General features: G+C 43.2%; 4 protein-coding genes across 4 annotated transcripts; 2 read left to right on the plus strand and 2 right to left on the minus strand.

Annotated features, from left to right (window-relative positions):
- Positions 1-1127: 1127 nt before the first annotated feature.
- On the plus strand, positions 1128-5332 carry LAJ45_03340 (uncharacterized protein; the record flags this gene model as incomplete). The annotated part of the gene is made up of 5 exons (XM_046112927.1): positions 1128-1589; positions 1644-1730; positions 1787-1873; positions 1937-2128; positions 2213-5332. 5 exons carry the CDS (start codon positions 1128-1130, stop codon positions 5330-5332), a joined length of 3948 nt encoding a protein of 1315 aa, XP_045973804.1.
- A 1015-nt stretch (positions 5333-6347) lies between these two features.
- On the minus strand, positions 6348-7368 carry LAJ45_03341 (uncharacterized protein; the record flags this gene model as incomplete). Its single annotated transcript, XM_046112928.1, has 4 exons — positions 6348-6428; positions 6492-6649; positions 6730-7057; positions 7126-7368. 4 exons carry the CDS (start codon positions 7366-7368, stop codon positions 6348-6350), a joined length of 810 nt encoding a protein of 269 aa, XP_045973805.1.
- Positions 7369-13045: 5677 nt separating this feature from the next.
- On the plus strand, positions 13046-15673 carry LAJ45_03342 (uncharacterized protein; the record flags this gene model as incomplete). The annotated part of the gene is made up of 6 exons (XM_046112929.1): positions 13046-13338; positions 13393-13851; positions 13906-14062; positions 14116-14423; positions 14493-14730; positions 14783-15673. 6 exons carry the CDS (start codon positions 13046-13048, stop codon positions 15671-15673), a joined length of 2346 nt encoding a protein of 781 aa, XP_045973806.1.
- Positions 15674-18149: 2476 nt separating this feature from the next.
- LAJ45_03343 (uncharacterized protein) lies at positions 18150-19097 on the minus strand (the record flags this gene model as incomplete). The annotated part of the gene is made up of 1 exon (XM_046112930.1): positions 18150-19097. One exon carries the CDS (start codon positions 19095-19097, stop codon positions 18150-18152), a length of 948 nt encoding a protein of 315 aa, XP_045973807.1.
- Between the last annotated feature and the right edge of the window lie 7146 nt (positions 19098-26243).

The following is a 26243-nucleotide window of genomic DNA, read 5'->3' on the forward strand; positions in this document are numbered from 1 at the left end:
AAGAGGAAGAAGAAGGGGTAAAAAGGCAAAGAAGAAGAAGAAGAAAAAGAAGAGATGAAGCAGCTAAAATGGGCGAAGCGGATGTATCCCGCCGAGAACGGACATTACAGCCATCAGCCACCATGCGTGGCATGCAGTCAAACTTTTGTGCGAAGTTTATCGAACAGACCATTGCGTCATAGACCGTCAAAAAAACAAGTTTATCTATCCCAGCACAACGCTGGCATCAAACTTGATGAGGTTGCTGTGTCGTTGTTTATAAGTGCGCCTGGGACATGACCCATCACTCGATGATCTTGGCACTCGATCTGAATGGAGAATTCGAATCGAATCACACACACGGGCCTATCAACGAAGTGCTAATTAAATGGCGGATCGTGAATGAATTAGTTTGTTTTTCAGAATAGCGATTGTTTGCTATAAGTTTGTGTTGCTGTGACGTAGTACCGTGAGAAAAAACACTTAGTGAATGGGTGTAGTACTAGTGTAGGCCTGGAGGTGCATGTAGTACTATAGAAAGGTTTCCGTGTGAAAAAGAAGGGGGGCCACAAGTGGGATTGTTTCATCTTCACTGTTTTGTGAATGCGCACCTTTCTCTCACACACGACAACTTGTCAACCGTTGCAGCTTCCACCTACCAGCCCAACATCACCTCTTCCCTTCTTCTACCCCTCCCATCCTTACCACCTTCACACTTTCCTTATCTTCCCTCTCCTTCCCATCTTCTCGCACCACTTCTCATCATCAACCAACCCCCTCCATCTAAATTCATCATAGATTTTCTGGAAAATCTTTACCTTCTTCAATTACTTCCTTTGGGCCAGGCCCTTTAAACTTCCCCACAATCTAAATTCAACCTAGATTTTCCGGAAAAATCTTTTACTTCTTTTAATTACTTCCTTTGAACCAAACACTTTAAACGTCCCCACCACAAGTGTTTCCTCTCCTGAGTTAAAGAATCCGTCACTATGGGTTTCTCAGTCACCCTCTCCAAAAAAGCCATCTTCCCCCTCTTCATCATCCTCGTGGTTTTTGTCGGTCTCATTATCAAAGAAAACCAAATTTCACTATGGGAATCTATCAAATTGAGCATAATCTCATTTTTCACATTTCTCATCTCTCTTACCATGCTCTTTGATACCGCAAAACCTGCTGAGGATCAATTTGATGAAAACGTCAGAATAATCAACCAAGTTAAAATAATCAACCAAGAAGATGGACCTCGGGCTGCTCTTGAAGTTACTCCTGGGGCTGTTTCTAGAGTTGTACCAAGGGAGGCAGCGCCCCTTTTGATTCCTCAATCACCGGTGCTTGTGCCGAGTGTCCTCAGCCCAATAATTGGGCGCTGGAAATCAGAGGACAAGGCAAAGGCCGAGCTCGAGGAAAAGACAGCAGCTGCAGCAGAAAAGACAGCGTCTGCAGCAGAGGCTAAAAGGCTTAAAAAGCAGCGGAAAAATAAGGCTCGAAAGGAGAAAAAGAATTTGAAAAAGCAATCAGTCAGCGAGAGCCAGTCCAGCGGCGAAGACACGCGTAACGAAGAGAATCAGCTCGTTCTATATGAGGAAATCTTAAGTGATGATGAGCTTAATGTAAGTTTTCCCGTCTCTAGATTATCCTCTTGAATAAAACTGACGTTTTACTAGCTTAATTCAGCGCTTCCGAATAGGTACAAAAATGATGATGAAAGTTTACTATCCTGTGCGGAACTGAAAATTCTTTATAAATATTTGGTGAGTGGAGGGAATGCATTGAAATCACATGTTGAACCAAACTAACCTTTGATTAGGCAAGCATAGAGGGTGATGCTACATTTATCAGAAACACCCGGTTTGCTATCGAGAGATTCACGAAAATGATACGTAGAGGAGAACTAGTAAGCCAATCATTAAATTGAACTATGAGGCGAGTGTTTGAGCAAACCTAATAATTTGCATAGAAGTGCTCAGAAATTGTGAGAAATGAGGAAATAAAAGCTCACGCTGTTGAGACTAAGCCGAGTCTCCGATTGGGATCAACAATCGAGTGGAAAAGTCCAAAAGGTGTCATGAAAGGTGTAAAAAAATGTTTACCCATAGATTCGAAAGTTAGCTCTGCATCCGTTGAAAAGGAGTACCAAATGGGAGAATTGGTAAGTAATTCACGTTCATCAAATAAAAATACTCATGCGTTAGATTTTTGGGGATCCCTTACTTACGCATAGTGATATGAGTAGAAGAAGGCTGTATCCCCTACCTTGAAATTCGAAATCCTAACCAAGGATGATAAGACTTCCGAAATGATCTCTCAAGCACCTGTTAAAACTTCCCAGTTCACTGTTGAGTCTATTGAAAAGCCTGATTACAAGAACACTCAGCAGGAAAAATTTAAGGAGATCGAGACAAGCCAAGCGTCACCAAAACCGTCTACAGAGGCTGTGGCGCCAGTTTCCGGTGAAGAAATAAAAGAGACCCCCAAGATTACAGCACCAACTCCTGTTGTCAATGATGTCAAAGAGGTTTGGGGGCTCGAGAAGCTTTTTCCGCCGGTCGTCCCAAGTGAAACCAAAGTGGTCAAGACTAGGGCGGTAGCAACGCCCAGGATCCCGGAGACAAGAGCAGACAAGATAAAAGCGTGGTTAGCAGAGAACGGACAGCCTGAATCCACCAAGGTCACCGAGTCTACTGTCCCCCTGCTTATTCCTGATGGAGCCGAAGAATCTCAGGTCGATGAGACTGTATCGACGGATACAACCCAGGTAATCAATCAGGGACCAACCAAAGCAGGGATCCAATCTGTAGAGACGGTTGTGGTACCAGCCTTTGTAGTCTCTGAAACCAAAGAGTTCGAGGAGCTTGAAATTCTGCCACCCAAAGTTCTGGAAAGTGAGAGCATTCCAGAGCTCAATGAGCTTGAGGCATCTGGGATCGAGTCACCAACTCTTGTTGATGAACTTTCGACAGCCCCAATCAAACTCGAGGGTGCATCTTCAGCTGAGGTTATGATTCCATCAACCGTCGGGTCGCCAACTCCTGCTGATGAACCTCTAACGGCCCTAATTGAACTCGAGGTTGTATCTTCAACTGAGGGTACGATTCCATCAATCGTCGGGCACGATCAATTGAAAAAACAAGATGAGGTTTACTTCGGGGAATGTGATTATCTCGTCCAGGAACTAGAGGAACTGCTCTCGCAAAGTGCGCCTGAGCCGAACCTTCAGCCCGAAGATTCATCCCAGGTGCAGGAAGAGCCTCAAATTCCTGAGGAAGTTTCTCCTACTGGTCCTGAAGTCCCCCAGATTACCATCACATCTGCTATTCAGGGAGCTCTCGAACCTCAGAAAATCCAGGAATGCACAGAGATAATCGCCCCTGCAGTTGAACTGACCGCAGATGAGGCTGTTCCTATTGGTAAGATGATGAGGATTAACATCGAATTGGGGGGCAATATTATAGAAGACATGGATACTCAAGGTCCACTAGAATCTTCCTCTAGCCAAGCTCTGGGGATAGCAAAGTTGCTCACGGCCCATGATTGGCAGACTGGTGGAGATGATATCTTAGAATTTCTAAAGAACTTTGACGATAGTTCCCTCGGAGTCGTCTCTTATAACGACCTGGAGCCTACTGCCGCGCCTAACGAGGTCCTAGAGCTCTCAAACGATATGGAAGAGACTACTCGACCGTTTGATGCAGACTTTGATCTAAACTATCGATGTGATGAGAATATAGACATAGAGGCTATCTTCAACGAGATACTTGATCAGGGCGAACTATTATCTGAAGACCAGATGAATGTTTGCCAACTCGCAAACATGGATGCGAATGGCCAAACGGATGTTGCGGATCATATAATGACTGAAGTGATGTCTTCTGAGCATATCCCGACTGTCGATGGGGTGGAAATTGACCAACTCGAGTTCAGCGAAAATGACCTATTTCGACAGGAAATACTGGCAGCAAGCATCGATGAGAGCTTACTTAACCAGACTCAAATGGTACCAGAAGCTACCGTAGCTATCCCAGCGAATAACGAATTCGAAGGTCAACAGAACGGGGCCGACAATGAATTTCAATTCGAGATGCCGCAGGAGAAATTTATTCCTCAGTTGGATACAAGCCTTACCGCATCACGTTCCATTGAGCAATTCACTCCAGTATCCCCAGAATCTAGTATCCTTGTCTCCCAGTTAACTACCGAGCAAGTATCGTACCAGGAAACTATTCATCCTGAACTGAGTATCGAGAATGCCGCTCTATTATTATTAAGACCAACCCAGGAAGCCTTTGCCCCCCAATCCTATACCGAGAAGTCTCCAATGGCCATATCGCAGGAGGTTTTTAACTCCCAGTTGGTGACCGAGCAGCAGTCTACTCCAGTTGAGTTGGCACAACCAGTGGATTTGGCACAACAAACCTTTGTCCCCCAGGTAGAGATTGGACGGACCTCTCAAAAACCGACAGAAAAAAATATTTCAGAACCCTCTACTTCTGTGGAGTTGTTTCAAGGAACCATTATTCCCTATTTGCCTGTTGATCAGCCTATTTCGTTGGCCACAACGCAGGAACCTAGCCGCCAGATAACCATTAAGCAGTCGGTTTCCGAGTTTGATATCGAGCAGTCACCCCCAGCGGCGCCGCTAGAGGATACAACACAATCAACACAAGAACATCAAATTTCCCAGGCCGTGATTCCACACCCTATCTTTAGCACCGCTAATCTGTCTTCAACCACTATCGATGGAACGGAGCTCGATATCCCTCAAAAGTCCCTTGACTCCGTCATAAACACGTTTCCTTTCATTTTCGCACTCCAAGTTACTGAAAAGACCAGCAACAAAAGATGTGTTGAACCTGATGACGATAACGATGACGAGGACGAGGACGAGAATATCCAAGCTAATATGGAGGTAATGATGCTCACAAAGCGACCTGTCATTCCCCTCCGCAAGAAGGTACTTGAAACCACCATGGTGAAGGTGGCCCCAGCAGTAGATATGCCGATGAAGCCGAAGGGTACAACTGGCATCAGGATGATCATGACAGCACCGACCCAATCCGACAAGGAAATTTCCCTCAAGAAGGTCAGTAGTGCCAATTCCACATCCACTGATAACCCGTGTCAACAGCGTACCAAGATAGAAGTAGCCCCTGAGACCGAGGAGCTCAAAGCGGAACCCAACTATGACAGTGCCAAGGTCAACATGCAACAGCAGCTCAACAAGACCACGACCAAGCTTCAAGCTATAACGATGGAAAAGTCGGTTGCTTCCGCTAGACAGAGGGGGATGGAGATTGATGATAAAGGTTTTTTCCAGTTGGGTTTGGAAAAGAATAAGCCACGTCGGAGATATTGATAGTGGGGGGTTTGGGTTGATCGCTGTACGCGTATCTTTTTATAGTGTTTTGAGAGAAGAAGATTGAGTATCACTTTATGTTATAGTTAGCCTCTAGCCATACATTTATATGAATGATACAAATAACTCCAAACGTTCTGTGCTCTCCTAAGCCTTCAAAACTATACTCGGGCATGGCCCATAGTACGGGCACCATCATCGGAAGTCATTACCAACGGATCATCCCCGCGAGTGATATTGTATGATCTAAGTAGAGTGTTGCTAATTCGAGGTTTGCTAACACTTGATATAGCTCCCAATAAACCTCAGATCCTCTCCCGATCTGGCCATGGGGCTTTAGAAAAGATTGAAAAGTTGGGGTCATCGTATTGGATGTATCCCCCCAGCGCCCCGCCTTCCGTGAAACTACATGTATTTTTAAAGTATGTTACGTGGCCCGGTTAATTTCATGTAGTGCCCTCGGATCCACATGGCCAAATCTCTTATCTAGTCTCGTGAAAGTGCATGGGTGGGCCAGCTTTGTTTGTAGTTGTCTCATGTCAAGACAGCGAGTGACGAGCCGTGCGCCAAGCCAGTCTAGCAACAATCCCCCACCAAACCTACGTCATATTCCTTCATTTTGTTTACATATACACTGAACCTTGGGTTTTTCTGGTAGAAAGGTTGGCGAGGCGTATTAGTTACTGGATGACACTACATGATGACACTACCCGTTGGGATAGGCTGAGGGCGGTCGTCCGTTCAAACATTTTTATGAGGTTGCGCAATCGCACTACCTGTTGAGCAACTTTACAGATGAGTTTTGAATACTTTCACTGTTTTATGTTTCCCATTTATGTGGCGTAATAAAAATCATAACCACCATCAGAAGCGCAAGAATGTTTGAAACATAAAGCTCATTGCATTTTCCCTCAGATACATCAATAACCAATTCAACACTCAATGCTGAAGCATACATTCAACCCCGCTCGCATCACCATCATCCATCATAAGCCGAAAGACAAAAAAATTCCCTCTAAGCTCTGTACCTGTTGTACTGTTGCAGCATTCTAGTGGCCTGTCCAGGTGTGAATTCGTACATGCAGACATCGGTAGACTGCATGAATGAATGTGTAAGTAAAATGTCCCCGAAGATTATACAATGGGGATGATAACTTACGTAGTCCATGTAGTTGTGGATAGGATCGACACCAGGGTAGGAAGAACCTGTGCAAGTGTCCTTGGAGGTCGGGCATCCGCTCGTAGCAGAAGCTTCAGCAGCAGTGTCGGAGACAGAGTCACCGCCAGAGCATCCACCCTGGAAAGTGTGGTAAAGACCTACATGTAGACCACGCACAAACGGTCAGTGGATCTTATGTCGGTACAATCCATTGCAAGCAAGGTACCAATCTACTTACCAAACCAATGCCCAATTTCGTGTGTAGCCGTACGTCCCAAATCATAACCAGTGGCACTTCCTCCCGGAACAGAAGTAGACAAGATGGAACAACCATCATACAAGAGGGAGCTGGAAGTCTCGGTCTCAGGGAAGTAGCAGTACCCGAGAAGACCATCTCCTAGGTTCTGGAAGTAGACATTGAGAGTCTTGTAATCTCCCTTGCGAAGAGACTGCTTCATTGCGGCTTCGTTCTGGTCATTGTACCAGGCAGAGTTGGTTGTGCGGGTTATTCCAAGAAGGCTGAACTGGAAGCCAGTAGAAGCGTAATCCTCGTTCAAGACATTCAACTACACAGTAAATAAAGAATTAACCCCCAAAAATACTATTAAAATTTGGCCCCAAATGCAATACATACCTGCTCCTGGAGCGCAGAATCAGGGATGTTTCCTTGGGATACGCTGGTGCCGGATCTCAGAACGTGGAAGTATGTCGGAATAGTGACAACCGCAGCAGCTGAGAATGAGTTTGGACTTTCCAACGCCTCAATAGCCATCTGTGCGCTGACCTGGAGCTGCTCCTTAGTTGGCTCCGGGGTGCCGCACTTACGTGCGGACACCACCGCGAGCAGGGAAAAAACGACCGAGAATCCGAATTTCATTTTGGAGTGCTATAGACAGATCGAATGGCAGAGACAAGATTGGATGCTTGAGCTGTGGATGTGGTACATGTAACTGGAGGAGCGTCAGTATTTATACGATTTTGTAGCTGAGGTTTGGTGAATCCCACATGCCGAATCTAGTTTGAAGCGGAGAAAACTTATTATCTCCAGTACCATCATCGACAAGCATGATACCTGCCAGAGACAATAAGAAGCGGAACAGGCCGGTTAGTTTGGTACTATCTCTATCGTACCCCACGATATCATTGGAATGGTTGGCAGAAGGTGTAGTAGGTGTAGTAGGTGTGGCCAAAGTAAGGTAGCGGCGAGGCCCATCAAAAACCCTTTCAAATTGATTAAAGAAAGGAAACTCTTTTCGGATGAGGCCGTTATCATTTGAAAGTTTGTTCTCACCAATCCGGAAGGTTGGGTCCTGGTGGGCATCCCGTTGCAGAGGCTTCCTTTTAGTGTGGCACCTAGCTATAAACCTAGATACATGCACCACTACTAAACGGCAGGGGCGATAATTCTCCTTGGGCTACGATCCAAACTTTGACATGCGTAACCCGGAGAACCTGAAATGTTTGAGATATCGTATTTGTACTCGGCTTGCACTCCGAAACGGGCCCAATACCAGCACCCGCGATACTTGGCCACTCTAACCATTTCAGTACAGTATTATATTAACCTATCATAAAATGAGGGCGAGCTCTCACGTCATCCAGTGGTCATATTTGTGAGATGCGGAAAGTGAATATAAAGATTTTGGTAATACTAACTTAAAAGCTCAAAACTAAAGATCCCCCAAACCCATATCTCCTGAGAGCGAGAGGAGTATCAAAGTCTTCATGGTCATACATGTACATGTAGATGTAGTTACCATCCAAATACTATCTGGAGTATCCGCGGCTAGCAATCTGGTCTGTCGATCCGGAACCAAGCTTTGAAAACTATGCACGAGACTACAGTTGAACTAGTAAGTTCTCTTCAGGGGATTTCTTTAGGGAGGTCCCAAGAAATCACTAAATCTCATGATCTGTCTGGATAAGCGTTTATTGGCTCTGCCCCACGACGTTCCTAGGGGAGAATGTAGTACCACCTGCGGTAACTGTTAAAGATTCTCAAGAGTTGGCTAGCGTTATACTCTTTCATCCAATTATAATGACTATACGTACATGTGGTAATAGCTCACCATGTACCTTTGATCGAGCCTGTTGCTCCCTCGGTCATAGCTTTCACTGTAATAAATACGGCGACCGCAAGACATTGCAAGCGCTTACCTATAACCACCGGCCCTCTCAAGTACATGTAGTTAGTAGTTAAGTACATGTAGGTATCAACGGCCCTTAATCTATTTACCTGCCAAAAAATGTCCTCGGTCCCGGCCGAGGTGTGCTTAATGTATGTACCTTCCCCGCAAACGGTTCCCTGCCCAACTCTATCTAAAGAGAGTTGCAACGTTGGGCGTTTTGGGTGTGATAAACTACGCCACACAATCTAATTTGATTAGAGGCGTTCAACGGCCAACCAATCCCGTCCTTCATTCCTGGGATCGGCAGTGGCTTGTATGATTCAATGACGCACGACAACTCTAAGGCCTTACTTCTTTGGGGACAGCCAAGTAGACTACCTACCTACACGATTGTTTCTAGCTTCCAAACTTACCTCGCCATTACCTGTATCCAGTGGCTTTCAGAAATTTGGCAAATAACGCGTTGGATTAATCCCTGCAGAAGTCAATCTATTATGCTCGTTCTTTAGTGGATAAAGTTGGTCAAGTGAATGAGATAGGAACCCATAAAGTGTTTGTATACTGATAAGATTAATTTCCCGCACCGGCTCAGATCTCAACTTTAACGGTCATCAACCTTGTCTATGAAGATCTATTATTCGACTCCGGACCTAGGCCTATGCGATAGCAGTGTATTGCAAAAAGCCTGTAGCTGGGTTCACCAGTACACTATGTATACTTGCATAGCTTTGGCCCTACACTGCGCGCGGGCGTCTTAGATCTCGAAACTAGAAATACTAGCGCGTAGGTAGTTAACAATTCATGTAGCAATTTCAAGCGATTCTGAATACTTATTCTCACTCGATATATATATGAAGCTTGTACTTAGCATAGAAGTCCGAATTCGCCCGGAAACCTTCCAGATTTGGATAGATCAATGATGCAGGTAACTGCATTTATACGCATGGATCAATCTCCGAAGAGAGTTATGCATATTAGTAGTCTCTGCTAATATAAGCTAGATCGGGGGCGGATTAAGCAAGAGCCGAGAGTAGGAGCCATCACACGGTATGCATTCGGGCGGTCTTCGTCAGGTCACACTGTGGGGGACATGATCTCACTCAAGTCCGCCAGATCATTGCTAATTTTAACAGACTTATTATTGTTTAGTCGAGCCATCAATTCTACATGAGCGTACCTGTAGATTGCAAGATCTTCCATTGAAGATGAAGGGGACGAAGTGATCCCTATTTCTGGCATTCACCTTCCTTTAGAAGGGGGTCTAGGTTCTTTTAATACTAGTTTTTCGGAAAGTGCTTGATTTAAATATTTTGTTTGATATGATTGATTCTCTGTGAATAGGGAGCGCAAAGGCGGTACGCACACACACATGCATGCTACTTATCGTGTTGAATATATCCCGAGGTTGACTTCCTTGACGTAAGACGTTTGACTGTTCAATGCTGCGTATATATAAGGATTTTTCTTATCATTGATCGAACACCTACCTATTTTCAGTAAGGATATATTAATTTCAAGACTTTCCGGGTCAGTCGGTTTAGATTGATCTGCAGATCGGGTACTCTATACCCGTAAATGCTACAGTAAAGTTGATTACTCAATCGAGTAACTCTTTGGTTAGTGCTGAATATCTTCTAATTGTGATGTTCTATTACACGTTACAGTTAGTGGTAAATGCCCCGGGCTGCAAAGAATTAATGAATTATCAATCATTAGTAATAAAGGCTTTACATGATGAAAATTCGGAGTGCACGAGATTAGAATGTGGCTCATCTATATCTAATAAGTATATAATTATAACCTGCATATGCAATGCGCTTTTATAGTCTTCTGATTGGTCCATTGAGAGCTGTTTTTGTTCCACTTGAAACATGTTGTGTTGGATATTAACATAGGGTATTGTGCTGAGTGTTGTCAGAGTGTCAATAAGGTTTCTACTGGTTCTGGGAATCGGTTAGTAGTTCGATTTTAGCAGCTTGGTGGCTGCTAAAGGGATATACCTGTAGTTTTAACTGGAGAAATGGTCTGACCTATCCGTTGATATATCGGGGATATCAGAAAAGGCACATGTTAACCAGAGCAGATCTAGATATAGTGATGGACTTTGCCTGCCAGGCAAAAGAGAAATAAGCCGCAAAGCGGCTTGCCTGTATATTGGACTGATTGATATACATATAGTACCGGCCGAAGGCTGGAAACTACTTGTGTATATATATAGATCTAGCAGTTTCAAAACCATATATCAACTATGTACCACTTCTAGACAATTATAAACGTTAAATTGAGTATAATTGTCGTTGTCCCTGAGTTCCGTTACTCCAGTCGCACTATATAGCTATAGTACTAGGAAGTTTAGTTAGTCCTTGGTCATTGTCGGTTCTCGGCATCATTTTTTGAGTAAGCAGGTGATCAATAGATACATTGCACTGTAGTATCGTACTTTTCTCCTACGAGCAACTTGTTATATGTATTCATCGTGCTAGCGCTGCTTTATCTATCTGTGAGGCCTGTCAGGATAAATTTAAATGTCAGCGCCCTCCAAAGATGCAGCGCTTTCTAGGTCTGGAAAGACGAACCTGGTGCGCTGGTTGAGATCGATGACCCCAGGAAATATTGGACTGTACTCCTAGCGCATTGTTACGGCACTGGCGTGTGAATACGTACATAGTATGCCAGAGCGGGCTGAGCCATGGGTGTGCTGATCGGGACGTAACAATATTTGGACGTCAAAATAAGGTTTCCAAGGGCATAGCCTATTTAACTAGCGTGGCACCTTGTACGTGGCCAACCTGGTTCGATCGCGGCACCTGTTATCGCAATAGAATACATGTATACTGGCTGCTAAGAAGTAGGGGATGGGTACGAGACTACATGTATAGATACATGTACGTAGAGATGCGTCATCGACTCTCTATTTAATTAAGGGAACTTCCGAGATTGATGGAACCATGGTCTCGGAGGGAACCTTGGTGGCTACATTGGCATTTAAAAAGCATCAGTCCCCTTCAAAGCAGAAAAGCTGTTACCACAACTACATGTATAACTCCATGTCAAAAATCCTGGGACAAGCCCCTGTAGCAACTCGCGGTTGCGTTGTCCCATGATTCTTGAACGAGAACTATACATATATAGTAGGAGGAGCGAGATTCTATAAAGATCCAATATACATATAAGATCCAAACTGGTACTGCCGCTTTTCCACATTTGCCTATCTATATTAGCGAAACGCTCATGAAAGTATTTTCTAATCTTAATATATACACTTCCCTTCACTTAATCGATACTTAAGTACTCTCTTAATATGTAGTCGTACGTGTATAGGGATAGCCTTGGCCCAAGGCAGCGATACTCGAGAGAAGATAGTACTGAGATGAAACTAAGCATATATTTTTGATCCTTATCCCGATAGAAAACCTGCTCAGGGAACAATTTGATACGGCCTGTATAGCGAAGGGATGGTTAATCAAACTCTAGAGGGATGGAGTTTACAATACTACATGGAAACTCAAGTCTGAAAAGCTCGTGTCTCAATTATATATCAGAGTGACGGAATCGTGCATTTTGAACTGTAAAGTCCTGGCTTCTCAAAACACCTGGTATTATTAAAAAATTACTATCGGAAAATTTAACATGGTCAATCTTCAGGGGAGATCATTCATCCCAACACAAAACTATGTCTTCTCACCAGGAAATTCGGTTAATAATTATATTATACGCTTTACTTCGTGTGTGTAATCGATATAACTTTGTGGGGAAATGTGACCTATGAATTTGATCATAAACTTAAGGAATTGCACAGTGAACATCCTCCGCGATCATGAAAGACTAAGTATATACTCAAGGGTCAATGATTTCTGCTTCTCAGAAAATTTGTAGAATACATGTAGCTATAAGGAGACCAGCTCAGGGCCGCTTTTCAAAGAACATGCATGTCAGTTTACATGTATATACGGTCCCAGACGAATCGACTGGATCATGGAATGATGATTATTTGTGCCAAGATGTTTATCTTCAATTACCGTATACCGGTAACGTACTGTGTGAATGGCAAGCCTACATATAAACTTTGGGGACGAAAGGCTCGGCAACATAACCACAACCAAATTTGCTCACAGCCAAATGGTGCCAGGTTAAAAACGTTATAACATCTAAGTCGTCAATCATCGCGGTGGTAACGCCGGGCCAACCCCTAGTCAGCAATTGTTAGGAGGATTTTCCTTGGCCGCGCAGTCTTCCCGAACCGTTGATTATCCCCACGGCGATCGCCGTAGACGTAGACTTTTCATTCGTCCTGCATACCGAAATCTACTCCCGAAGTGAATACATGTAGTTAGACCTAGGTATCACAAGCTTAGAGAATAATAGCTTATATCAACGTCACCTCCTGTCGCCAAACGACCCCCTCATCGCGTACCCAAACTTATAATGCCATCACCACTAGATCACCCACACGACTTCTCTCCTCTCTTGAAACCCTCACAATGGATCACATTATACGCCCTTACATCAGTGGTCTTTCAGACTCTCGACCAAAAAGAGATTCAGTCTATTTTAGCTGAAGCCCCGGCTGGGGCCGACCCGGAGTCTATCAAAGCCGTTGCAGCAAGTGAGAGCAATTATTCAAACATAGAGTTTCGGAAATGTCTGGATGTTTTCCTAAGCACCAGGCTTCCACGAAAAACGGTCGATCAATTTGCTGCGGTGCTAGATTTGCTCAAGTATTATTCTTCCATGTCCTAGCTGTGTACAAATTACTGATCTATCAATCGTAGTTCTGTTCCGGGGTGCGTTCTGTTGACATACTCATCAACACTTTTCCACTTACAGTCCCTTGATAAACGGGGAGGGCTTATTCGTTTCTGGCTCAACCCTGCCTCGATTGTTCTATTCCCACCTATACGAGCATTTGCCAAAGCGATAGTCGCGATCACCAAGACTGTATGGTCTAGATCCATATCCAAAGATGTACTTCATGGTGCTCTTGGGCACAAAGCGAGAATCGGAAGGATAGCTGGAGAGATTTACTCTGACCAAGTAAATGAAAAATATCGACCATTCCATCAATTCGAATTCCTCGACTTTTCATCAAGCACAGGAAACCAAGGTGTAGAAGATTTAAAAGAGATTGAATATGACGTGGTAATTGTCGGATCTGGCTGTGGTGGAGCTGTGGCAGCAGCGAGGTTAGCAAAAGAGGGATACAAAGTTGTGGTGGTAGAAAAGGGCATTTGGTATATTCGATAGCTTCGTTTAGGGTTTCTCCCGCTGATGTGACCAAAAAACAGGTATCCAACGGATCAACTCCCACTGCCTGAGCTCCAAGCCCTTGAAGAGATATTCGAGGCAGGAATGACATTGACTTCCGATGATGGCAGTATCGCCTTTGCTGCAGGTACTACTTTTGGGGGCGGCGGCATGGTTAATTGGGCGGCAAGTTTACAAGTACTAACCATAGAAATTCTCTAGAAAAAAAATGATACTGATATCAATTCTAGACTCAAGGTTACGTTAGGGAAGAATGGGCAACCAAAAACGGCCTACCGTTCTTTATGTCACAAGACTACCAGAAATGCATGGATTACGTCTGTAATCGTATGGGTGTCACTGATGAAATTGAGCATAACCATCGGAACAGAGTTATTCTCGAAGGTTCTCGAAAACTTGGTTGGAGAGCAATCACCGTACCGCAGAATATTGGGGCTCCGCTGGATGGGGAGGTTAAGCGGCACAGAACTCATGATGACGGGTTCTGCTGTTTCGGTTGTGGAGGGAGGGGGGCAAGCGAAGGAAGAAAGATGGGGACGTAAGTTTCTGCAATTTTATTTGGATATTTTGAGAGGATGTCTCTTATGAGCCTGAAACATCGATGTAGAACCCAAACGTGGCTTCCAGACGCAGCAAAAGCCGGCACCAAATTTATACAAGACTTTTACATCGATAAAATCATCTTCTCAGACGAAAAGAAGACAAAAGCAATAGGCGTGGAGGGTACATGGGGTGCTAAGATTCAGGGAGGTAGGACGGTAAAAGTAATCATCAAAGCCAAAAAGGTTATTATCAGTGGCGGGAGCATACATTCTCCCGCCATCTTGATAAGGAGTGGGTTAACTGCAAGTAATTCCCTATGCAGAGTTCAGGGAGTCTTTCTAACAATATTTGTAGAACCCAAATATTGGGAAAAATTTCCACGCCCATCCCGTCTGCCTCATGACTGGTTTCTTCCCTACCCCTACAAACCCTATGTCTGGCTCTATCCTGACAAGCGCTTGTACCGAGTTTGAAAATCTCGATGGTCTCGGACATGGCGTTAAGCTAGAAACCTCCGTTATGCCGCCTTTGATATGGATGCGCACGTTCCCTTTCAACGATCACGTGCAGCTCAAGAGGCATATCTTGAACCACCATCGGGCAGGGTGTTTCCTGGTATTACTCAAAGAAAAGGATCCAGGTAGAGTTTACTGTGATCCAGCAACTGGAATGCCGCGAATTAGTTACACCCCCAGTGCGGATGATCGGGCGATGCTGTTAAAGGGCGTTGTTGCACTATCAAAGCTCTTGTTCATCGAAGGTGCAGAGGAAATTGTTCCTTACCACTCGGGAATGCCTACATTCAAACGAAATCCTACTGCCGAAGAGCTTGCATTAGAGAAAGAAGAGGAAAATGAAGAGCTTGAAAAAGTACTCGAGATACTCTTTTGTAACGATAGCCTACAAACACCTGTCGAAGAGGAGGAAAGAAAGTTTGACGATCCCGGTATCAACGACAAGCGGTTTCAACGGTGGCTTAAAAAACTAGAAGATTATGGATTGCCATTGCCGCAATCTAGTTTTATAAGCGCACATCAAATGGGGAGTTGCAGGATGGGGAGTGATGAAGTTGATTCCGTGGTCAATGATAAAGGTAAGGTGTGGGGATCAGAGGGGCTATTTCTGGCAGATTCGAGTGTTTTCCCCAGCGCAAGTGGAGTCAACCCGATGATTACTGTGATGGCCATAGCACACCATATTGCAGGAGAGATCGTAAAAGAACTGAGAGTCGAAAATGAGAAGTAATAATCTTGGTATCGCTGGTGAGTTAGGTTGTGGCTGATTGATTCCTGGGAGTTGAGCAACATACATGTATATGAAATCTTCTGATTTTACACGACATTTTTACACGACATTTTTAATGTATTTCAGCCGGTACAATATTATGTAGGCACGATTAAATTGATTGATTGGCTTATGAAAATAGCAGAAGGACCAAGACTAGAAATAAAAGAAAAACTCTCTTGCGACTGGGAAGAGTTCTAAGCGACTAAACTTCTTCCTGTTAAAACGACTGGCCTCCTTTCGCACAATTTACAAATGTCAAGCATTTTTTGTGCCAAGACTGACGATAGGTCGGACGAGTGATGTCATGTGATCCGAATGGCGCATAAAAAAAACGACCAAAGGCTGAATGACAAAAGGGACCAAGCTAATCTATGGCGGGTCCCGCGTGTCGCGGCAAAATCATGCAATCGGTCAGGGCGTTTTTTTTTTGCCTCGTTTACAAGACGCGCGATCTAATACTGTTGATGGTTCATCTCATGGTGGGGGCCTGATCGGATTACATAACCCCCTGGCCAGGTCTAGACCCCAAGAATCGACAAAAGAATAAACATGTGTACTGAATTCGTTTTCTGCCACGTACATGTCAACACTTATCTCTTGAACAAATGGAGTTGATCGGCGGGAGAAAAAAGCGTACCTCGAGAGAAGTTAATTGCACATATGTGGTTGGAATCTCAAAGAAAGCCCCCTAATGTTATATGGTGTGGCACGCCTTGATGCAGTGTTCGAGCAATTCTCCAATATTGATTGGATGTAGAGCTCTCTCGATACATAGACACCGATCTCCCGAGACAATCATTATCAGTTGATGGGATGTCAAAATAACACATCTGTACATACTGCACTCCAGAGATCCATACTCAACCGCCAGAAGTTTTCTTTTTTTTGCTTCTTTCTCACACTCTGAATTTCGATCCCCAGTAGACTCTGCCCCTCCTACAGCACGTGCCACATGTTGGTTGATCCATTTAGGTTGAATAGTTGAGCGATTAACTATCAAGTACTACATCCCATGCCCATCTAAAAGAGACCCTCATATCATTGACTTTGACCGGCGAGGAATTTAGGTAATCCAAGCCGGCGCAGAATTTAGGGTAGTTCAGCGGGTGGAGCCATCCCGATTGACTTATGGCGGTAACATCTCAATTAACAAGATGAGCCGTATGGTGGCTGACTCGGAATTGGTAAAGCTGTCAAGGCCGGCCGGCTGGACCACTGAACCAATCTCAGCAATCCGCTACAGAGATATACCTATATACATGTACTCTTGTAACTTAAGCTTGTATGTAAACTAAGGACATTGTGTATTGCGAACTACATGTTAATCCGATGATTACCACAGGAAAACTCTAGACGCCGTGGAAATGTGTACCTAGAATAATTTAGTAAAGTCGTCGGGAAAGCCGTTTCTGGGGTCCTAATTCTCGCTGGGAAATGTCAATATTTTGGTGGAGGGAAAGTCGTTTTAAGGGAAATCGGACGACTTTACAGACGATTTAACTGACGACTTTACTGACACCTTTACCTGTCACGATTTTGTCACTCATTTTGGGTGTATCAAAGGGGGATAAGCTTTAATTTGCCCACCGGTGATGCTTCACATGATGGACCAATGCCACCGCCAATGAGACGAATCATCACAGAGTATCCTACTATTATACCTGAAGCATCAAGTCAGAATACCCTGCATGTACATGCCAAACAATAGATCCACCAAAATGAAATTGTATTCCCCAACTGTTACAAGTCCATTGATGCCAGATACCATTTGATGACCCCACCGAAATATTCTATTTGTGGACTCAACTATCTCGAGATATAGAGGAGGGGCTTCATTGATTTTCCGGCGGAAAACGGGAAACACCGGAAACCATCATTTCTTTTGCCTTTAACATGCCTTTAACATGCCTTTAACGGGAATGTCGTCAGTAAAGTCGTAACTTATTGCCTTTAACAGGTAAATACATCAGTAAAGGTGTTGGTAAATTGTCGGTAGTGGGACAGGAATGCCTTTAACACACAGTAGGTCGATTATTGCATCAAATAATGTGTACCTCGCAACTTTTTGTATGGGAAACGTCAAAATTGATGCATTTCCACGGCTGCTAGAGAAATCGACTCTTATCCGCTCTTTTAACCCCCAAAAATAAGAGAACGTAAACATAAAGAAAAAAAAGCTCGATCCCAAAACATGTAGGCCACCCAGACACCGCAGATAGTAAATCTTCCTAATTAGAAGAACAAAAAGAAAGAAAAAAAGTACATGTGAAAATATAGAAGATCCACTAAACCAGCCAGAAAAGCGTCAAATAAAAACTCATATCTTAGAGTTACATACAAAAATATGATCCACATGAATGGAGTACTAATGAAACGGAAGTGGTATATATAACAAAAAACACAAACATATAAACAAACCGCAGTACTATGCCCATTACAACATTTGCAGACCCGCAACGTACTGGTTCCTACCTCCGGGCTTCATGTGGGTTCTTAGGTGGGCTTTGAGGTTGTCACTCCGCGAGAAAGGCCGACCACAGACACCGCACTTATAAGGCCGTTCCTGAGTATGGGTCCGTGCGTGACGACGAAGGTGTTCTGGGCGTTTAAATTTTCTTAGACACCCCTTCTCTTTACACATGTGAGGCATATTTGCAGATGATACGAGTACAAGATAACCATCCCCTTCCTGACCGTTCTCGTCATCTTCGTCTTGATCTGTTCGACGCATGGTACTGCGGCGGCGTCGTTGTCCTCTAATCTTGCTAGGAGCTCGCTGCAACGACGGTAAATAGTTGACAGTAGGTGGAGGTGAAGACTGTTGCGAATCTTCATCCAGCATTTCTTCGTCATCCTCCTCGTACTTTTCTCTCGCACATTGCAGGGCAGTCATTGCAGCGGCCCCAGGGTTATTTTCGTGACCCCATTGATATGGTGGTGAACAGCCGTTTATATATGGCATCGACTGTAATTGATTATTGCACTGCGGTTGTTGACTATGGAGCGGTTGGGGGAAAACCTGACCGATTTGTTCCAATTGATGTGGCTGAAGGAGGTCCTCATGTGGATCATACAATGAGCTTGCGTCGTGGTTATCGCAATGAGAATTACTCATAGTAAGTAGATTAGGGGCAATCGATTGCGACCCATATTGTGATTTCAGTCCCTGAAATCTCATCATGAAGTTCCCAAACTCGTTATCGTTATATACCGGCGAGCTTCCAGCCTCTGACTTTGGTGTACGGGGTGAAGTCGTGTTCGGTGTATGAGGATCTCCAGGAGAATTCGGAGTCGCACAAGAATTAGCTGACGAAATAGAGTGTCGACGAAGGCTCAGTGGGCTAGTAAATAGGTTTTCGTCGATTTGGCTTAAAGGCATCATGGTCGATGCCATATCGTGGGTGTGTGAGTATCTGTAGTGCACTAGAAATGGTCAACTTTGTTCATGCACAATAAATGAATCCTCTCACACGTCAATATTACAGCAGTTGCAAATATACTGATTTATCGAATACAGCAGGGCAATAAATAATCTTTAAGCATTGACAATACAAACAAAGGTTCAATAAAACATTTTAAACCTATATACTAGTGAGGTGGAGGGGACGGGGTTGGTAGAAGGATATTTGTAAAGTAGCAAAGCTAGATCGAATTTCGAAGATAGGGTATTGAAGTTGGCCACAGGTATAAAATTATGTGATAATTTTGGAAGCTGAGGGATGGTATGAACCTGACACTAGCTATGATGCTCTGAACTTACTTTTACTATCTAATATAATTAATCCAAGCACCAAAGCCAATTAAGTATTCGAAGGATAGATAAATTCTGCTGCAGTAGCTGAGGTTGATTTGTGTTACCGAAGAAATTCCGAAAGACAAAATGACGATGAGCGGATATAGATAGTGCTGCTTGGTTTCTGTGAAGCTTTATTTAACTGTGATTTGAATGATATGTATGCTTAAGTTTCTTAGATAAGATAAGTCGGAAGTATACCGCAGTCGTGTGGTGTGTTGCGTGATATCAAGGCGGACTGTTGGAAAACTACTTGCGAGAACCTTACTACTTATATAACCGAATGAGAGATCATATATAAGTATAGAAAAGGAGGCTGATATGCTCCAAAGACTCGTGATACGATCGGGGGCGGGGAGGGGGCCAGTACTCGGCCAGAATGATGAATATTTCGAATAAGTGCGCCAACTTTTTCTCAACCTGCTTCAATGTGATAAATTCACGTACTGGGCCGCCCATGGGCGCAGTAAAGTGAACTGTGGCTGGATTAAGATCCTAATAAATTTCCGCTGATCCCAATCGTAAACAAAGCTGCAAGGGCTATATAGTATTGAGGCCTCTCACTAGTTTTCGGCAGCATTACAAACGCGTTACCAGTCGGCGAAACAGGAAGATGCTTGAGCAATCGATGTTCAGGCACGTGTAACTTGCATTATGAGGTTTGGACTGTGCATATAGTTGCAATGCCGGCTGCATCTCCGGGTAGGTATAGGAGATGAGAATACTTTTCTGGGGCTGGCCAGCTGGAGAACTTTGCACTGTCTGTACGTACGTACTCTACGTATTCTGCGTAGTGAAAAGATGATGACACCTAACGGCAGAAGGTGAAATGTTTCCCCGCCCGCAAAAATGAAGGAAGTGCAAAAGATATGCTGGTCCTTTGTAGTCCACAACGTCTCTAGGATAAGTTAACTTTGGGAATGATGGATTAGTTAGCTAGTAATAGCTATAGACATGTTTGAGTGTCTATTGACAATACAATATTCCTGCTTCATCATCCAAGACTCTGGGGCACATTCTGAATCAAAATTTAGCAGTCGAAGACGTAATATCTTGCTAGAAGCCAGGGCCACGATATATGGAACCAAGCCGATCTTTCTTTGAATTGCAAGGTAATGACCATCACGGAGAAATTCGATAACAATATTATCATGCTGCCGTTTTAAAACCGAGTTGACATAAAAGGCAACGATCAGGGAACCTATAGAGATGGTCTTGGAGCCTTTTACAGCCAATATCTTTGGTATCTATCTGGCATTCGAGACCTAGGGTCGATTTGCTGCAAGTAAGTTTGCAGTCCAGGCCGATCACTGATCACTTACCAGCATGTAATATTGATTGATGCGACTTGAAAACGGCGGCATGATCACACTTGCTGTTGGTGCTGTTCATGAATTAACATGCCCATGCTTTACTCAGCGTCTACCACAACGAGTATAGATAGTCTCTCACTAGCCTATCGCGGGCATCAACCAATCCGGCCTCTCGTTGGGCTCCCGGCTAGGATCTGAAACAAGGAAAAATGCAGACTAACCAAAAGCATTTTCTAAGCAGCTGTGTGTGGGAAAAGAAAACACGGATAGCAGCTGGCAAAGCGTTTTTTAACTGGGTGGTCACCAGGACCGCACGCCCCGAGAAACCTGGGATCTATCTCTATCTCTTGATTTACCAAGCGTTAGCTGAAAGTAGAAAATCACCAAAATTTACACCTTTAACTCCAATATCCTTTTTCTCTTCGCGTTTTTACAAGGTAACACAGTACGGCCGTACCGGTTAGAGGATAACAATACGAGCTCCAAGGACTCGTACTCTCGAAGCTAATCAAATTAAAATGCACGCCTGGCCAGCCGTTAATATCGATTCGCCTTGTAAAGAGGTGCGTGCGAAGGAAACGTCTAATGATCATTGATCTAACTTCAATATGTACTTAGTATCCCATATGCCACTATTGTGCATGTAAAGTATGCATTTTCTGTCGTAAATATCACATTTGAGGAAAGGCTGGCTATATATAGGTGAGGCTTGGACTTTACAGTAGGAAAAAGAAAAGGGTTTCGTGTCAAAAGTCTCACGCTTTATAGATCGGCCGGCCTAATCACATATCTCGGGGTCGGAGCTTGTGTTCCTGGTATTCAGATTGATCTCCTAGCTTCAGATTAGACTAAATATGATGCAACGAAACTCCTCTAAGTTCTGTTGGGTTAGAGATTTCTCTCAATTTATGGTAAACCCATGATCAACTAGTCAACGCAAACAACTATATGTGTAGACGATATGAACTTGTTTGATATCCCTAGATCCCATGCTTAAGATCTGCTTATAATATCGAAAGAGGAAACAGCCACGTGACACTCTAATCACATTGAGATGCCCTATCAGGCCCACCAATAGGCAATTCCCCGAAAGCCGTTTCTATATTTTAGGTCCGAACTCTAGATCTCCTGGATGAAATGGCACAATGGTCCTCTGTTGATAATAGTATACCGACCCCCCATTGATTGAGACAGCGCAAAACTAAAGAATGAACGGAGAGCTTCATTCCAAAGGCGTGGAAACATGGAATGCGTGGCCAGAAGAAACCCCTTGCATTGCCAGTTGAACATGTACAATTTAGAAGGCTCGTACATGTCATCTAGATTCCAACGATAATGTTTCGATTACTCTGGGTACCTGGTTATGACACCCCCGTTATTACATCTAGAAAAGGCTCATAGCGTTTGTTACTTGTTCAAGCGTTTACTTTCAAACTTAGAGTGCCCTCTCAATTGACGATGTAAAAAGAGGTCTCTGAAATCCTTACCACTTAACCTTTTAACAGAAAACTGTGTTGATCTGTCGGAGATTTTACAGCGGTCATGAGGATACCTACTTCCACTGCATATGATCTCCGGGTCATACCGAGATTTTTACCCCCCCTCCCCTTGAATTTAGCTTATTACACAAAATTTCTCAATCAATATATTGACCCAATGGCCACTGCTTCGGGATACGCCACGGAAGTAGGTTACTATATCCAGCGCGATTTATTTGAAACTACGAGTGAAGAACATCACGTCCGACGCGAAAGGCAGTGTGAATCACACTAGTTTCTCATAAAAGAATACGTCGCTCTAAAAACAAGGATGGCTCTAGACCTAAAGTTCGAGATCTACAGATTCTAGCTCCCGAACTATTGATATGATCGGAATAATCGTCGCTTATTGGTCATTTTCTGTATAAGACCCACAAAAAGGAATTAATTGACATCATCCTGGAGATCTAATACATCCCTCAACCTACATCATAAACGTGGAAAGGTATGCATTTCAGACGTTAACCGGTTCATTCGCTGTGTTCAACCCAGATCTAGGTACCTATAATATGATGTTTTATGATGTGATGAAATATCTCAATAATACTAGCTGGAACCCCTAGCTCCCCTTGCGTACATAGTATGGTATCTGTAGTCATATTCTTGCAGCTCGATGTGATTTTATAATTATAGAGCGTAATATAAATGTTGATCAATTTCAATGAAGGATTCAAATTGAGTATGTAGAAAAGACAGTGTTAGTACGTATACGTGATCACAGAATATCACTCGCTCGTTTATAGTTTCCTTTGTATTTACAAAACGAGGCATGGTGCGTTTACCAGCGGGTTAACTGGACAAGTGACTCAATTGAAGTAGTTTAGAGCATTTGTATCTCATACGAAAACTTCGCGCGGTTTCAGTTGTGTGGTACACCAACTCAATGTCGAACAGATAGGTAATGTTAATTAATGGTATGAGAACCTAGTTAAAATGACACTTAATTAGAAAGGGAAAACAGATTGTATGTGTCTCAACTAGGCTGTGAGATTCTCTATTGTAGAATAATCGCTGCAATACCTGATTAGCTAATGCTAAAATGCATAATAACAGCCATCAAACTTCTACACAACAATAACCAATAGCCAATAAGCCGCGCTAGCCGACCTGTAATCAAGCTTAAGCCAAACGGCTACTTTGAGTTTTAAATCCCAAGGAATGTCCAAACACTTAATATCAGGCCATATAAGTATCTCGAGTCACATCAAGTACCAATATTACCCATATGACCTTCAAATGGCTTTCAAATCTCTACAGCCTATATGGAAATGAATTAGTTAATGAATCAATTTTACACTTTAACTTTTCGCTGTGTATCTCATCGTAGGAAATGCGCTTTGTAATGCCCGCAAAAGAAAGAAAGAAAGAAAGAAAGAAAACCGGCGGGACTGAACCAATTTATAGTGTAGAAAAGAATCATTAAAGGAATTATAAGGTGTGCGTGCGCATTTGTTACTTTTCGTTACATTTTACCCATACTAATTACCACGCGAGGTACGTTACCAGCTTTCCAACTGAGCCTCGGATAGTCCTTACTCGACACTTTTCGTCGAATTTTTATTGTACACTATCTAAGACTAAGACTAAGTCCCCTCAACGTATATAGCGGTGAGTTATTGACTATTAATCCAATGTGTGGGGCAAAAATCTTTGGATATATATATTTCTAGATAAAATAAATCCTACGAAGTGAAACAAACTCTATAGTGGCCGCTGGACAAATAAAACTACAACATTAGTTTTATCCTAAAGGTTTATCTGATACCCTAGATATTTCAGCGTTGAAAATCTTTACTTGTATAAGTAGATAGATGAATATCGCCAGTAGACTTTTCGGCTGCCGACTGGATCTTGGGACGAGCTCCGTACATCACGGGCGTAAGGAGACTCCCTGGGCTTAATGATATACCTATAGGGTCATGTGCGCCGTCCTAGGTTCCTACAGCTGTACTTAAGATTTGTAATATTAATATTGTCTTAATGATACAAGGAAGTACATACATGCACATTTCAAGAAGGATGACGTGTAGTAAATTATAAAATGCAATAACACACTCTGAAGCAAACGCGTTGCCGCGCGCGGGTGTTGCTACGCGCATACTACTTAACCCTCGCGTCGCACACATGATCTGTACTACTCTAGATTCGTCATTATGAATCCACAAGTAATCTCAAATTCCAACGTATCGATAATTAGCGCTATAGGCGCGCTAGCTGATGGTATAGTAGCCGACGGATTAACTACATATTATTATTAATAATAATGCTAGCTATTGCAGGCTGCGCGGAGCTGTAATCAACATTTAGTATTCAGTGAAGGCCAATATTAACCTAATCTACTGGCTCCATATTAAAAAGGATAACTAGACTTAAGCTTTAAGATCAAGACTATGTTCTTAATTATGAGTACATAGACCTAGTATTATCGGTCACCGGAAAAGAAAGGATTAGGAATTTCTTATCATACAAAGCTATAAATACCAAGCCTTTATTGTTTTCTTACTATGCGGGGTTAAGTACCTAACGATATTAAGAAGGCCTAAGTGCGAGCATCATAGCCAGGGGGCTACATGTACGCGTTTGGTTGGGTCGGTCGTTATAGTTGGTCATCAATTATCACTCGATAACACGCCGAGTTATCTTTTTGAGTTAGTACCAAGTACTATATAAGTAATCGTAAATAAATACTTTTTTAGTAAACCAGCCTCCATCAACAAATACGTGGAGTTGTTTGGCTAATAGAATCAAGCATCATGACATGTGAACGCAGGTCTGAGAGACTTGACTTATAAGGCCAGAACGCAACGCAACAACCGGAAATCTAACAAACATTAATTTCTATACAACTAATAGATATGGAAAATAAGTAGGAATATGTAGGTAGACTATATTAAGGGTAAAGATTCTTATGGTGCTGTTAATATAAAAGGTTTAAGAGTATTCATTTAATATTTTTCTAGTATCTTAAAACAGGATGTTTCAACCAACCTGGCATAGAGCCTCCTACTGGCTAAAGAGACTTCTGAGAAATATAATATACAACCTTTAGAATATTCTGTATCAGTAGGGGAAGCTTTCGGGTAGATTTGTTGGCTGGTTTGGGCTTGTTAGGTTTGAGCCCATAAGTCAAGCTTTCTCCTGACCCGCGTTTATGTATAGATTGGTCAACTGGATGCACGTAGCCTGTCAAGCTTCCTGCAATTGCAAACTATGGGCTGAAGCATACGTAGGGACATCTAAATTTGTGACAAGGTTCTTACCTGGCCGCCAGTCGGACTATCCCTTAAGCTGTTGCGAAAGTGCTGACCCCCCACGCCCCCCCCCCAAAAAAAAAGCAAGTTTGGTGTGACTTTACTAACAGATCCCGTTATCTCTCTTATCAAACAATAGATCTCTCATACAAATTTACTTCCTCTATTATAGGGGGGTCAGAATCAACAGCTTAAGGGATAGGTCACCACTAGCCATATTCTGCCAATGAATCTCAAAAACACGTGCTACGCTATCCAAGCCCGTGACAAGCAAGCACGGATCTGATGTGGATGTCGACGTACTCTTACTCCACATTTCGAACGCCCCGAGTGGTTCAAAGTATATACACATAAGAGCTCTAGTGCTGCCTAATCTGAAGCCGCGGATTCCACCCGAGATAACCCAAAGAAAAACCGAAGACGTGAAAAGAAGAATAGTGAATAAAGAAGTGAATAAAGTGTGTATGATATCCCGATATCCTTTCCAGTGCATACTCCAAATATAAAGAATTATTAAAGAAGGTAAGATAAATATGTAAAAAGAATTGAAATCCGTCACAGCCGATAAAATAATTCCCAGATTTGTGTCCCACTCTATAGAAAGCCCTATTACTGTGACTCGGGGGTCTTAGT

This window comes from Morchella importuna, assembly GCF_003444635.1.
Source record: "Morchella importuna strain M04M26 chromosome Unknown Morimp01GS007, whole genome shotgun sequence".
Classification (NCBI taxonomy): domain Eukaryota; kingdom Fungi; phylum Ascomycota; class Pezizomycetes; order Pezizales; family Morchellaceae; genus Morchella; species Morchella importuna.